The 14,859-nt window shown below is 37.5% G+C and overlaps 1 protein-coding gene across 4 annotated transcripts in view; it reads left to right on the plus strand.

The window, feature by feature from the left end:
• The window catches only part of znf609a (zinc finger protein 609a), a 121,126-nt gene that overhangs the window by 84,271 nt on the left and 21,996 nt on the right, over positions 1-14,859 (plus strand). The window contains exon 1 of one of the 4 annotated variants that reach the window (XM_065277338.1): positions 4,909-5,037. The exons of the other annotated variants lie outside the window; for them this stretch is intronic. Coding sequence (XP_065133410.1) covers positions 4,924-5,037 — 114 coding nt within the window. The 5' untranslated portion in view covers positions 4,909-4,923. Of the gene's footprint in view, positions 1-4,908; positions 5,038-14,859 lie in introns of those variants that run through there. 4 annotated transcript variants of the gene reach the window in all.

The following is a 14,859-nucleotide window of genomic DNA, read 5'->3' on the forward strand; positions in this document are numbered from 1 at the left end:
AATGCAGAATGCTCGCTCTGAATACTCGTACTCTTCCAGGCCTCGTGTTTTTCTCTCTTTCCCACGCAGGAAACATTATCTTGATTGTTATGCTGTCTGTAGGGGAGATTTTCCTCTCGGCTCTTGCTCGCGTTGAGGTCGATTTACTCGTGGCTGATGGTTTGTTTTTTTCACGGGGCACACAAACACGCTTTCGTTTTCTTCTTTACTCTATTTGTCTGTTTTCACACATGGACTGAAAAGTGAGAGCACCCCAGAGGTGAGATGGCCCTCATCCATCTTAAAGAAACTAGGGCAAAAAAATCAGAAATGAAGTGTAAATGCTTCTGATGCCTGCTGCGAGTCCTGTTTTACCAACCCAGTCTCACCCCATTTCGTCAATATTTGACGACACTTGACCATTCGTCATATGTTGACGTGAAGGGTATACCTTTCGCGTCATTTTTTGACGAACTGGGGACTTCAATACTATTACGTCCGTTGCATTCTCTTTCCTATTTTATTACCATTTGCGCGTCGGTTTAGGGTTAGATTTACATAATGACATCCCTACCCAAGCCTAACTCTAACCCCAACGCCAGGTGACAACTGTTTAATTTCGCGTACACTGTTTAATTTCGCGTACACTGTTTAATTTTGCGTAATCTAACCCTAAACCGACGCGCAAATGGTAATAAAATAGGAAAGAGAATGCAACGGACGTAATAGTATTGAAGTCCCCAGTTCGTCAAAAAATTACGCGAAAGGTATACCCTTCACGTCAACATATGACGAATGGTCAAGTGTCGTCAAATATTGACGAAATGGGGTGAGACTGTGTTAGTTTTACAGATTTAATGTTTTTACTGTTACACTTTACAGTAACTACTGAACGTTTCATGGGAATCTTCTAATAAAATATGGAGTAGTGATTAGAGATCGACCGATACTCATTTTTTCAAACCGATGCCGATAACAAATATTTGGAGGCTTATGTGCCCGATAACCGATATGCTGAACCGATTTTTATTTACTGTTATACTTCTGTTTTTGACATAATAATTACTACACTACTGAACTGAACAAACCCTTATAATAATAATCATTATCACAATCACTCCCTCTTTGCATACAAAGTCATAAATAGAGGGGTCTGAAAGAGTGAAGAATAATATTAATTTAATGAATAATGTAGAAACTATATTCCCAATACATGGACTATTCCAAACACCCCTATCATTTCGTCAGAAATGGACTGATCCAAAGTTCGCGCTGCGGTTTTCAGGTAACAGAGCGGGAGAGAGAGAAAAGTATAGCGGAGTTGGCTGCTTGTTATACATAGTTTATAGAGTAAAACAGGTGGATTAAGTGCCTTTTTTGGGATATAATATCGTTGTTTTGACCAGCAACCTGAGCCTTCAGCAATACAACCAGTAGTTAGCAAAGAGATTTTACAAATATTATCACTGACTGGAATACTACATTCAGGAAAGTAACAATCAAAACGGCTTATATATCACTGAATTTCTTAATTGGTAACATTATTTGATTTCAGAATAATTAATATTTAGTTGTTTTAGCTTATGAAATGGCTGTAGACAGCGCTGTTTATCTATGCATTTTCTCGCGCATTAACTGTATTAAACTGTGACCGCTTGCGGAGGTAATAAATAATTAATTAATATCCACAGACATTTATTTAGATATTTTAGCAAAATAATGTTTATCTGGTAAATGTTAATAGGGTAAATCTTGTTAAAAGTGGTAGATGTGCTTTAGCCTCCGGTAAGTGATCAGCAATATGAACGTGATTTTACGATGCTAATGATAAGCATAAATAACAGAAAAACGAATTTAATTTAGCGTTTTTAATTCCACAAAGCATTAATTCATGGCTGTTTTATTCATGCAAAGCTACGTCGTTATAGGGACCGGATTTTATGGATCAGCCAGCGTGACTCTGTGAGTTCGTCTCTATTCTTGGACAAGCTGCATACATTGCTTTTAATATATCAACTTATTTAACATAACATACATTAATGCACAAATAAGCTGTGCTATAAATGCCTCATATGCAAAGTAAGTATACTCAAAGTCCTTTTAATAAAGTCGCGTCACTCCGCCGTCATATTTGCTGTGCACGCTGCTGCTGCTGTGAGCTCCTCTCCTCAGATGCGTCCAGCGCGCAATTTTCTTGTTTATCGGTCAATCCGATATTACAAAACAGATATCCGATCATCGGAAAATGCTCAAATATCGGGGAAAATATCGGAAAACAGATATATCGGTCGATCTCTAGTAGTGATGCACCGATGTATCGGCCGATTTTTTTATTAATTTGAAACCATCGGCATATCAGCAATAGCACAAGAAAGGCAGATTCTGATTGTTTATTGATGAACTGCGTGAATGCAATAAATTGCATGTCTGTTGCATAATTCAGCATATTTAAGAAATAATTATCAAAATTATTAAATACTTCCCAAAACTAAATAAAATCGGTACAAATTATAGATTGTCAGACGTGCGATTGTGGTGGAAATAGTAAATGACGTAGTAAATCACGTGAGAGATTACTCATTCACGTGAGCCATGCGGTCAGAGTAAGAGTATTTCGGGAAAATGTCTGTGGTCTGGGCTTTTTTAAAATATCGAAAAAAACCCCAGATCAATTATGTAGGTCAGTTGAAATAGATCAAATTTAGTAAAAATAAGCAACCTACAGCGCTTTTTCTTTAACCCTGTCTATGTATGTATATGTGTTTGTATTTAACACTGTGCCTTGGCAGTAAAGACTTTTTACCTCTATTATTAAAGGTATTTGAATCTTAAATCATAAATGTAGTGAATTGACAAAGTCAGTGTAAGCGTGTTGTGAGTTTGCCAGATGAAAATGAGAGTTGACGGCGGTATCTGGGTTAATTGTCTCATCTGTTTCCACTTCCTCTGCTCTGTTGCATCTCTTAACTTTAATCAGTATGTGTGTTATAATCCAGCAGGTTAGATTGGGTAATGAATGGCTTTTATCTGAGCTTTTCATTGTGCCATTTGTACAATGGGTAGTTTAATGAAGAAAGTTGATATAAAACATCAACTAGTATTTTTCTGCTGTTCCTCAGTTTCTGTGTTCAGTGTGCAAATGTGTAAGCACAGATCTGCTTTTCTTTGTTTGCTTGTTTTAACAGCCCAGATGTTGCTGTAAAACACGGCTTTCAACTCAGCAGCCTCAAGCCATGGTTTGGTTTTCATTTAAATATCCTTTCTAGTGGTCTTAAATCTTTAGGTGTAGTGAAGTCTGGTGTGAAGAAACCAGCATGAATATTTACATATCCAAGAGTTTGTTGACGTACCCCGAGGTACCACAGCATGAGTATTGTATGTAAATATGGAAGGCATTCAATGCCGTGATGTTTGCCCTGCTGCTGTATTTTTAGTAAAAATGGTCAGATGCTTTTTAGCATATTTTACTGTTAATATAAAGTGTTGAATATATTTATATCAACTTCTAATGAAAACCAAATGTTATTAAGTGTTTACAGGGCTCAAAATTAATATATTTGGGAGTGTTTGTGCAAGTGCAAATTATTGTTGTGGTGCGACCTTTTTTAATTTCTTTACAAAATGTTTGCATATACTGTGGAATAATTAGCGAGTGTCTCATAGACACTAATGAAACTTTACACGGATGACTCAGTTTCGAGAGTTCACGCAGATTTCATTGAGAAATACGATCCGCAAATACACACCCATCAAAATAAAAGTCTATATAAAATATATTACTATTGCATAGCAAATTCTACTTTTAAAATAATACAAATAATGATTTTAAATATTTTTTTATTTCTTGGGTAATATAATTACCCTCAAAAGATTTGTACTTTCATTTTTAATTTAAATAAAGTTTGTTATGCAGCACTTTGACAACAAATAAAAATGCAATGTTTTGATGGTTTAAAGTTTTATTAGATTATTTTAAAAAAGAAAAATGATTACATTTCATAAATTCAGTTAATAAATCATGCTAGGTGAAATGTAATTAACCCAATAAAGAAAATTAAAAGTAAAAATACATTTTGTTGCCGTTGTTGCGGTTACCCGTTTGGACAAAACTTTATTTCCGTTCTCTGTTTGTTTAATGGTCTGACTAGTTGCTAAAATGAACTCTGGAACAAATACCTTGTCGAAAATAACAAATGTTTTGGTTTCCTAAAGACAAGGAGAGACTGTGATCATGGATCAGCACTATGTGAAGGGAGGTTTATCAGTTGATGTGTATTGTATAGGTTATATAGTACTCATTTTACACAGTAACATTGGCTCAGTGTAGTTTTTGATACGCTTTAGCTATGGTTTGAACTAAGGTCATCTACTTGTTGTTAATTTAGCTTGTTATCAGAAATAAACTACTTTAACAGGACTGTTATTGATTAGTTTTGCAAAATATATCATGTGTTCATGTTTCACGTGTAAAAAATGCAGTATTTTTCTCACAAGTTACTTTTCTCTATAGCGCTGTCCTAAAAATGGTCTGATGTCTTTCTTGTTCTATGAAGTCCCTGCTTCAGAAATACGTAACAAGTTTTGATTGTGTAGCTGGTCCAGTGTGTTGTGATTCGACAGCAGCTTAGCACACGTTGTCCGAAAAGGTCACGGCAGATTGAGGAAGCTGTCCTCAGCAAAGGCCAAACAAACGGGATTTGACCCCAGGATGAAAATAAAAGCATCTCAATGGCATGGCGACAAAAAAAATGTGAGCATTTAATGCAGTCTGCAGCCGCGATTCAGTCTTTTTCTTCTATTGTCAAGTGAGTCCATATTTAGCCCAGAGCGTCTGCTGACACACACAAAACACACTATTGGTTGCTAGCGACAGCTCACAGGTGTTGTTGAGGTTACCACTCCTTGCTTCCTTTCCAGGGCTTCTTTCTTTCAGATGCCTAACAGATGCACACATTCTCACATTCACAGCAATGCATACACACGCATGTCTTTCGCAATACAGAGCCTCTTCTCACCACGGGTAGCATTGGATTAAGGCTTTTCTGGGAGTGTTATCAGGTAAATAGACGCATGACGCTTGCTTGTATAGCTGGTTTGTACAAATGATAAACAGTGCTGCTGTTGCATGACTCGATGCATTTTTGTTTTCTGCAGATCGCATTTGTCATTGTGGTCGAGTTCAGTGAGCCATAAGCCTGTTTGTTTTCTTTTCTAATAGTGTTCATGATTGTTTTGTTGTTGTGCATGGCATGCAGGTATCCCTCTGTTCTCGCTCTGCCCCAGAAAACCCAGATGTGCTTATTACGATCTTTTATCCTCTTAGCAACTGTGATGCTGTTGCTAAGGGCCATCGGATGAAGGAAACTCCCCGTGTTTTGTCCCGCCTCCACGTTTCCCACGGGGCTCCTTGTTTGGTCTCTCGATCATATGACTGATAATGCGAGCTGTGTGTTAATAGCAAGGCTAATGATTTGTCTTATAAATTAGTAGAAATGATCGGGATGTATTAAACGGTTCCAGGAAATCCCTGTGTTTTCATAGATTCCTAGAACATCCCGTCTTTCCAGAATTGATATTCTGCCTACGCTGTGCTCTGCTTGCATAGCAAATTGAATGAAATGAAGTGCACCTAACGTCTGTGTCTGCAGAGCTAACCGTGTGTTTGTGAGTGCTGTAGCGAGGCATCTTGGTGAGGTAGCTGAGGTGTGGTAAGGAGGTTTCTGTGGTAATCACTCAGACGGGCTCTTCCTGCCTGCTGTCTTCTGTTCACCTGTCAGTTTGTCTCTCACGGCAGTTGTAAGCTCCTACGCTCTCATAACAACTCAACGCTTCAGCTTCTGTCATGATAAAATGCTGAGAGCGAGTGGCTTGAGCTTTTTTGCCTGACAGCAAGATGATAAGAGATTTATGGAGAAGCTCTTACCGGGAGATATCTCCAGTTCAGATTTAGTATTTGTGTTTGATACCTGTGTTTTTAAAACATTTACGTTCAGCCAATTGGGGCTGCCTTATGGGACGTATACACCACATGTGAATTCAACAATTTGTAGGAGGCTATGCGATATTTGCAGATACATCGAACATTCATTCTCACGAATGCAACATGAACGTTTAATAAAACACCTTGAAAATGGGGACATTTGGGACATTTACAACAACAAACTCTTTCGCTGTGTTTTCGCTGCTACAACCGCTTTGTTGCTTCATTGTGTTTGCTTGCCGAGACTAGCGCACGAAAATAAACAAAAATGTGCGGTTTGGCGAAAATGCGTAGATGGACATTACATCAAGCAATGGACGTGGAAAGTGTCAAAATTAAAGTACCTCTTAGCGATATTTTATGTGTTGTATCATTGCATACTATTCCACACAATTCCACAAAAACGCGCTATTCGACTTAAACGCGTTTTCGCACAAGAACAAAATATTTAACTTTAGCAAAAAATTTGCATGACAAGCTCAATCCTGCGAGGAAACTATGCTTCGCGTTTGATGTGTACTAGGGTTGTGACAATTAATCGGGCAAATGCGCGTTTTCTCAATGAATGAATTCGAATGAATTACGGTGAAATGCCGCCACATTCAAAAGCCAGAGGGCGCTTTCGTGCAGAAACCCCGTTTGTGCCACAGAAGAAGTATCATTACAAACACTGTTCCAGGAAATGTCTATAGGAAAATTTATATCGCTGTTCTTCAGATTGTTTCAGGTATTTTCATGATAATAGAGAATATTTTGAATGATTGTGTTTGACGAGTGTTGCTTTTTTAAATACTCGTTATAAATGACTTGAACTCATTATGACTTAAACTCATTATGACTTTAGATTGATAAGGACTTCCTACTGATCACGGAGCCATAGTACACGCACATGAAACACTGAATCGGAGCCTTACGATTCATAATCGATTTTAGACAGGTCTCTTTAATGGGAACGCGATGCATCGATGCACATCCCTAGTGTGTACACAGCATAATGATGGTTGACTATTTGTCCAGCCACTGGCTTGATCATTAGTCTAGTTGACTAATGTGTTAATCAAGATTATTATTTAAATTATTTTATCCTTTATTTAAGTGTTGAAGATGTATCTATCTGATTTTTTTTATTTTACAGAAATTCATTCATATTTACAACTTTGCAGCAGAGACAAGTTTTTAAATATGCAGTTAAACATATCCATGAAGTCCGGTCCTTCAAATGAAACCTCAACTGGCTTCTTTGTGAGACATGGAATAAAACAATTTAAAAAGATTAGACTGTATGATTATGAATGCTTGCTTGGTTTCCTTAATTAATTAACAACATAACCATCATTGGAGGCAGAGATCAGGCAAATACAGCATTATAGGCAATTTACACTTTAGCCAGTCATATGCTGACAGACGACAACCACTGAGATATTGTCAGACTTTGATCAAACACGTGGTTGTTTTAAATAGAAGAAACCTTGACAACTGATCCATTGTGTACTATACTGAAAAAACAACTTTGTTTTGCAAGTCAATTCAACCTACTATTTGGGCTTAAAAAAGTGGACATTACTTATAATTCAAGTAAAAATTATTTAACTTAATTTTTAAATTAAAGTAACACAAAAGTATGTGTTGATTTGACTGCGTATTTTTACAGTGTAGTTAGTGTGCTCTGTGTGCTGTAATGTGATGTTGTGTACTGTTTTTACTCTTTTTCAATGTGGTTCAAAATATCTTCAATGTTAAGTCGTTTGAAGAGATTATTTTGGTACATAAACGTTTCCTTTGCTGTTGTTTTCCCTTGCGGTTTCTCTTAACGCTTTTCGTGTTTTTTGAAGCGTAGGATGTTCAGAAACATTTCATCAGACTTCCTCTTTGAAATCTAAAGAGCTCAAATGATGCAGTTGTGAATGAATGAACAATGAATTAATTAGTGATGTAACAATACATCGATATGGATCGATACATCAATTAAATTTCTAGCGATTCGATGCCACACATATAAAATCCCGATATAATGTACTTTCATTTTGGCACTCTCAGCGTCCTCGTTGCTTGATGTAACGTCCATTTAAGCATTTACGCCACATTTTTGTATATTTTCTTGTGCTCATGTCAGCAGTGAATGCAATGCAGCAACAAAGCGGTTGTCAGAAGATGTTGTGACCGACTGCTATCAGACACAAATTGTGGGTTTGGAAATATTTTGTATTTGGAAAATGAATTGGGCAAACAGATTGGCAGAAAACCTTTGCCAGCACCAGCAGAAACACTAAAGACTAAAGCTTGATTTTATCTGCCATTTCCCCTCAATATTTATTTTATTTAAAAAACTAAAATTGAGCTCTTTTTTAAGTGTTTAATTAAACGTTCATGATATATTTTTGGGTTGCAATCGTAAGTTATTTCAAATTAAAGTTCTTAACTAGGCACATAATATTAAAGTTTTGATAAATTAATGGTATCGAATCATAATTGCATCAAAGTAAAGTTTGATGTATTTGCAAACATCGCGCCGCTGTTGGAGATAATTGACACGGTATCATATTGCAACAAACTGTTTACACCCCTAGAAGCAATTATATAATGACAGGCTGTATTGTGTGAATTCATGCAATATATTAAATGATTTCTTGTTTTATATTACACCTACTACATTAAATTAAGTTTAAACTCATATCTATATGACTAGTTGGTCTCTCTGGGTTATATACACTGTATATAGTGAAAATATCTGTTTTATAATCATTTCTGACAGTATAAGAGGCGTTGATGATGTATTTCTCTCTGTCTTGGGAAGTTGCGAATGACACGAAGGGGTTTTTCTGTCCACTGCCACCAGCATTCAGGCCAAGAGTTGTCATCTCTGTACTGTATGTACCAATTTAGTGCCTGAACTGCGGTGAGGAGTGCAGGTTACAGAGGGCACTCAAACTCAAATTACAGACAGTTTTTGGTTTCCATGAATCAGATTTTCAGTCACCCGGCTCTCTAATTATAGAGCAGGGCAGTTAGAGCCCCATTTGTTTTATGACCTTGGCAATATTACCGGATTGGGAGCATGCAAGTGTTTGCCAGCTAGAGCTCAACACAAACCGCTGTAGCGCTTGTAACACTGTTGTAAGTATTTCTTTCCTGCTGATAAACTAGATTAATGAATGACAAAGATTTTGACCTTTCCCGTGATAAAAAACATCTCTGTGTAAACAATAGTGACAGATTGTCATTGAAGTGGAGCGGTTATAAATGCAGTATGTGATTATGGGCATCAGTTAACCAGTATGAATCCAAACAATCTCGTCTGAAGGGTTGGGCAGGTTTCTGAATCTGACACCTTCTTATTGTTCGGTTAAAGAAAACAGGCCCTCCAGAAACAACATTGCATGACCGCCGTGTTTTGGCTGGCAGTGTGAAGGTGTTTTGGTTTTAACAGTGGAAGCCGTCGCTCTTTCTTTGTTTGTTTTTCAGACGTTGATTGGCTACCAGACTTTGTTTTTTCACGCAGTGGAATGTACGACATTTTTCACCTTCTCTCCCCTGTGTGTTGTTCGTCGACGGTTCTTTCATTCAGGATGTGAGGTTGACGAGTGGATGTTTGAAGTCTCCTAACACCCGTTTCTTTTCTTAACAGCCTATGTGTTTTCTCATTTAGCTTTAAACCTGCAGTGCTCTTTTGTTTACATAGCTTGGATTAGCAATGCTAACCCTGAAAGACTTCTAAGAATGAAGTATATCCAAACACTATGTGACATTTGTTAAACTGTGTCAACACCACAGGGGTTTGACTGGAAGCAGTTGATTGATTGTGGATTGGTTGTAGTCATCATGTTGTATCCTATTTAACATTTAACTGCTTGCAAGCTTATTTTTAATTTGCTTTACGGTGTCCTTTTTGACCTAAACAGATTGTGCCAGAGAGTGTCTCATGTTAGCCAACCAATTAAATGAAAGGCATCGTATTTGCAGTTACATTACAAAAACAATTACAATTTTCTTCAACATGACTCTTTAAGTGGAGTTTGTCAGTTTATTTGTTCGTTTCTTGGACAAAGAAGCAAATCAGTTTCAATCCCAACAAATGTCTTAAATGTGCAGCTGATTTGCTTCAGCTCGTCTCTGAAGACATTTTTGGGTTTTTTCTTTGTAACATTTTGAAGTATTTGTGCACACCCACCCACCTCTGTGGTGATTTTTGTTGTGGCTAGACGTTACTTTGCTCACTAAGTTTAAAGCATCTGTTATTTCCATTGGTGTAGTGCACAGCTGCAATGGAAATGCAGTTCAAGCCTTTCTAGTTAATGTGTGACACTTGTTTAACAGATGTGATTTTCCGCAGCTGGAGGCCAAAGCTCTTTTTTTTTTAGACACGTACAACCTGACCAACTTCCTGAGCTGGACCTAATTCAACGTCCTGAAGCATTTCAGTTTCTTTTTTTTTTGAGAACCAAGATATCAAATTTTCTAAATAATGTTGCGGTTTGGTAAATGAATGTAGTGAAGAGGTAACTCTAGCTTGAATTTCACTGCAAAAATCCTTATATCACGCCTTCCTTTCCTATGATACATTTTACGATCAGTCTTCAATGTTTCCAGTCTTCCTTTTCAGGCATGAAAGGTTTGAAGAGACCATTTGAAATGTAATCCACAGGGGCAGCAATTTTCGGCACCCCACAGGGTTGTGTTTTGGGTCCTTTGATGCTTTCCAGAGCTTTGATGGAGGTGGGCCTTAAATTGCAAACCCCTCTCCACTTAGGATTTCTTAGAGAGTTATTTTACAAGCGTCCTCTCAAGTGTCACTCTCGCTTGGGCTGTCTGTTGACTCAGAACCGTTTTGAGGACGCAGATAATGTTTCTTTCCTGTAGAAGGACAGGTTTCAAGCAATTGTAAGTCTTTCTTCAGCCCTGAGTATGATGTAGTGTTGAAATGATTTAAAGGATGGAAAATGACACAAGATTTATTTTTTCGGCTTAGTGTGCGAGTTGTTTGAAAACCCAATCTTGTGTTAACCACAGAGCAGGGTTTAAGGCTCTGTCGTGTGTGTGTGAAGTACGAGGCTGGTCTACTCAAAGTTGGAGGGAAACTAAAAGAAAACTAGCTCAGAACCGCTAATGGTGTGCTTCAGACCGCAAATGAGAACCCAAGCCAGGAAGCAAACTTTGTTTTTGTTGAACGTTGCTGTCTCTCCCTCTGAGGTTCCCTATTAATTCAGCTCTTGTTTTCAGAGAGTTTTTTCTCTTCTAACTTTTCACACTGCTTTCATTTCTCTTTTTTGCAGAGCACCCTTGTGTATGATAATGATAAAGTTCAGTGGTCTTGTGCAGTTGTGTGGTTTGGTTTCCGGTTTGAATACTGTAACGCTTTGGGTGAATGAGACGAGTGTAGGCATGTCATGATGCAAGCATATATTGCGTCCATTTTCTCATGATATTACATCAACAGTTAAGGTCCTTTTTTTCTATATGTGCATTAATATTTCTCACCGATACATGAGGAACCAGGAGATAAGTAAGTGGAAGCTGTTGCTGTACTGAACGACAGCAAGAGAGATTAAGGCTGATCCTACAGTACAGACTCAACATATCTAGTGTAGTGTGCATTGTATCATGGGCTATTTTCTTATAGAGCAGCGTTCCCTTTTTTAAACATAGGAGGTTTTTTACTTTTATAGTATTCACAGGTCTGGTTTTACAGTCGAGCAATCTCAGTGACACTTGTCAGTTTCATTTGTGGAGCATTGACCATGACAGAGCTTTATGTGACCTTTTAATAGTCATCAGGTAAAGAGCTGCTCATAATAGTGTATGTGTAAACACTTTAACTACTCAACCGAAGGAGCGGGTGTTTCCAATGCAACACCCTTAGCCTAATCCTCAACTAATCCCATCTGAATCCATGTGCTTGGTTTCTTATTGCCAGCAAAGTATAGACAATGGACCGAGTCCAGCTAGCAGGGAGCTTGTTAAAATAAACCAGGCTCGACATTAAAAGGGTACTAACTGTAGCTTTACACTCATTTCTCTTCTGCCTCACCCTTGATACTGAGCTTGTAAAAAAGCTACCGGTAAAAGCCAACACAATGTGGACATCCATTGAAACGTACTGAATACTTCTGCCACGACAAAGTGTGTCTTATTTTATGGCAAAGAGCCGGACAGACGGAGCGTCTATAACAGGACACTGGAATTACAGTGCGTGACTCCACAGTTCACTCACAAACACTGTGGTCTTGTGAAATTTTAGTAACGGGACTGAGTACTCACTGGGGAAGGGAGGGCCACACTGTAGACAGACGTGGTGTTTTATGTAACAAATTTGAACTATTCTTTTTGTTTTTGGTGTTTAGGTAATGATTTCTGTAATAAATTGGGGTGGGTGGGGTGGGGCGGTGATGGCGCAGTGGATAAGACACACGCCTTTGGTGTGGGAGACCCGGGTTCGAATCTACTGTGACACACCATTGTGTCCCTCAGCAAGACACTTAACCACTAGTTGCTCCAGAGGCGTGCGACCTCTGACATATATAGCAACTGTAAGTCGCTTTGGATAAAAGCGTCAGCTAAATAAGTAAAATGAATGAAAGTAAATTAGCTTAGGAAAATTCAGGGCTGAATGTTGATGGCCCTGAGGAGATAAATGCATTAGAATCAAGTACAGTTTATTTCACATCAGCACAATCCAACTCCTTAAACTTCTTTTTTGCATGATTCAGACTAATGCGAAAGCAATGATTTCAGGTTCAGTGTTTTATTCCTGAGGGATTGAGAGGTTTCCTGAGGTTGATTAGAGTATCAGCTGCTTTATACTTCTGCGTCGATTGTACGGCGTAGCCTACACAGAGAAGTAGGGCAGCAACTAACGATGAATTTTTTTATAATCGACTAATTATATAAAAACCTAAATATTTACCCAATTCACTGCTCGCTAAATAAGGTAATAAATTGGGGTATTCTCGTGTAGAAGTGTACATTTAAAAGTCCAAAAGAGTTTTCTTAATATAATTTTTGGAGTTTTGAAATTTTAAGCGTAAATGAAAAGTGTGTTGAGCTTTTAAATAGTAAAACATCCTTAAATGTCAAAATAATAATAAATAAAATGATAAAACAAAAAGAAATACCATTATACCATTATATTACAGTATTATATTGGTAATTACAGTATTACCAATTCGTTATTAACAAAATAAATAGTCCATATAATATGAAAGTGATAAAGCCCACATTGTTGCGTTGTTACTGTAATGCAGGTCCACTGGTCAAGCGGGGAGATGAAGCAGCACCTGATAAACGTGCAGCTCATGTTATATGAAGACAAAGTTCTTGACTTTAATAATAAGTGCACTAGGGCTGGGTAAAAATATCGATTCATCAATGCATTGCAATTATTTGTTTCTCAATTCAATATCGATTCATCAAATCCTATGAATCGATTCAGCCCCCCCGGCCAGTGGCGGCGCTGTGGGCAACACTCTAGTGAGAGCGTTCAGCGTTGTACAAGGCGCTATATAGAAAGATAAAACAGAAAGATCAAAGATGGCAAACAGCAGCACTTCTTTCAAGCCTGCACCATCAACGTGATCAAACATTAGCAGAGGTGGAAAGAAACGAATTACATTTACTCACGTTACTGTAAATGAGTAGTTTTTTGTGTACTTTTACTTTTTTGAGTAGTTTTTAAAATCTGTACTTTTACTTTTACTTTTGTTTGAAGTATTGTACTTCGCTACATTTTAAATCATATCCGTTACAGAGTATTTTTTTTTTTAAAGCAAGGTGATAAAGACGCGCAACGGATGATTGATGGGCGGGGGAACGCGCAAAAAGAACCATGGAGACGGACGAGACAGGCGCGCGCTAATGCAGACCCGCCTCAGTTCAAATCTTATGAAAGAAACCCCTGGCCATATTTAAGTGACCACTTTCCACTGACGCGAAGCGAGTGTTTCATTCCTATGAAAGGTAGGATTCATGCTCTCGAGTACGAAATTGCAGACCGGGTTTTAACGCTCATTTGCACGACGCGTTTTTAATACAATGCGCATTATCCATCGCAGCTTCGCGTCAAGTCAAACACAACTTCAGAACGTCCTCGAAAATGCGCAGGTCATTAGACATTGCAGAGAGAGAGAGAGAGAGAGAGACAGAGAGAGAGAGAGAGAGAGAGAGAGAGAGAGAGAGAGAGAGAGAGAGATCTGACATCAGGTACTCAGGGACGCTAGAAGACAATAAACGTGTCAAAAGTATGACATGGCACTCATCTCATTATATGCTCATTTAAACTAGATATATAGTTTAATAAAATAATGTATGTTACCAGCAATACATAAATTACAACCTTACTATAGTAATTGTATTTACAAGCTGCTGACCACCTTCAAAAGTGCATAACTCACATGTAAAATCATTAAATAATTCCATAAATGTTTCTTAGTTTAAAAAAGCTTTTTATTTTATTAACTTTTTGTTATTGCACTTTAATTGTAAAGATGTTCCTACAATTAAAAATAACTAGTTTGAGATTTATATTCCCTTGTCGTTTTTGAACTATACTAAAATCCTCCACCTCTCCCCGCTGTAAAAAAAAGTAACTTTTACTCTGAGTAAAGTTAAAATGATTTACTTTTTACTTGAGTAGATTTTTAGACCAGTAACTTTACTTTTACTTAAGTAAAATAGTTTATACTTTTCCCACCTCTGAACATTAGTAATACTACACACATTATTTAAAAAAAATATACTCAGGTCCTTAATTGCTTGTGTATTTACTTATTATTGAATCGATATCGAAGGAAGTAAATCAATATTGAATTGAATCGAATCGAATTGAATCGAAGCATCAAGAATCGAAATCGAATCGAATTGTGAAATTGCTAACAATACCCAGCCCTAAAGTGCACAGCTGGATGTGT

Source organism: Paramisgurnus dabryanus, chromosome 23 (assembly GCF_030506205.2).
Source record: "Paramisgurnus dabryanus chromosome 23, PD_genome_1.1, whole genome shotgun sequence".
Taxonomy (NCBI): Eukaryota; Metazoa; Chordata; class Actinopteri; order Cypriniformes; family Cobitidae; genus Paramisgurnus; species Paramisgurnus dabryanus.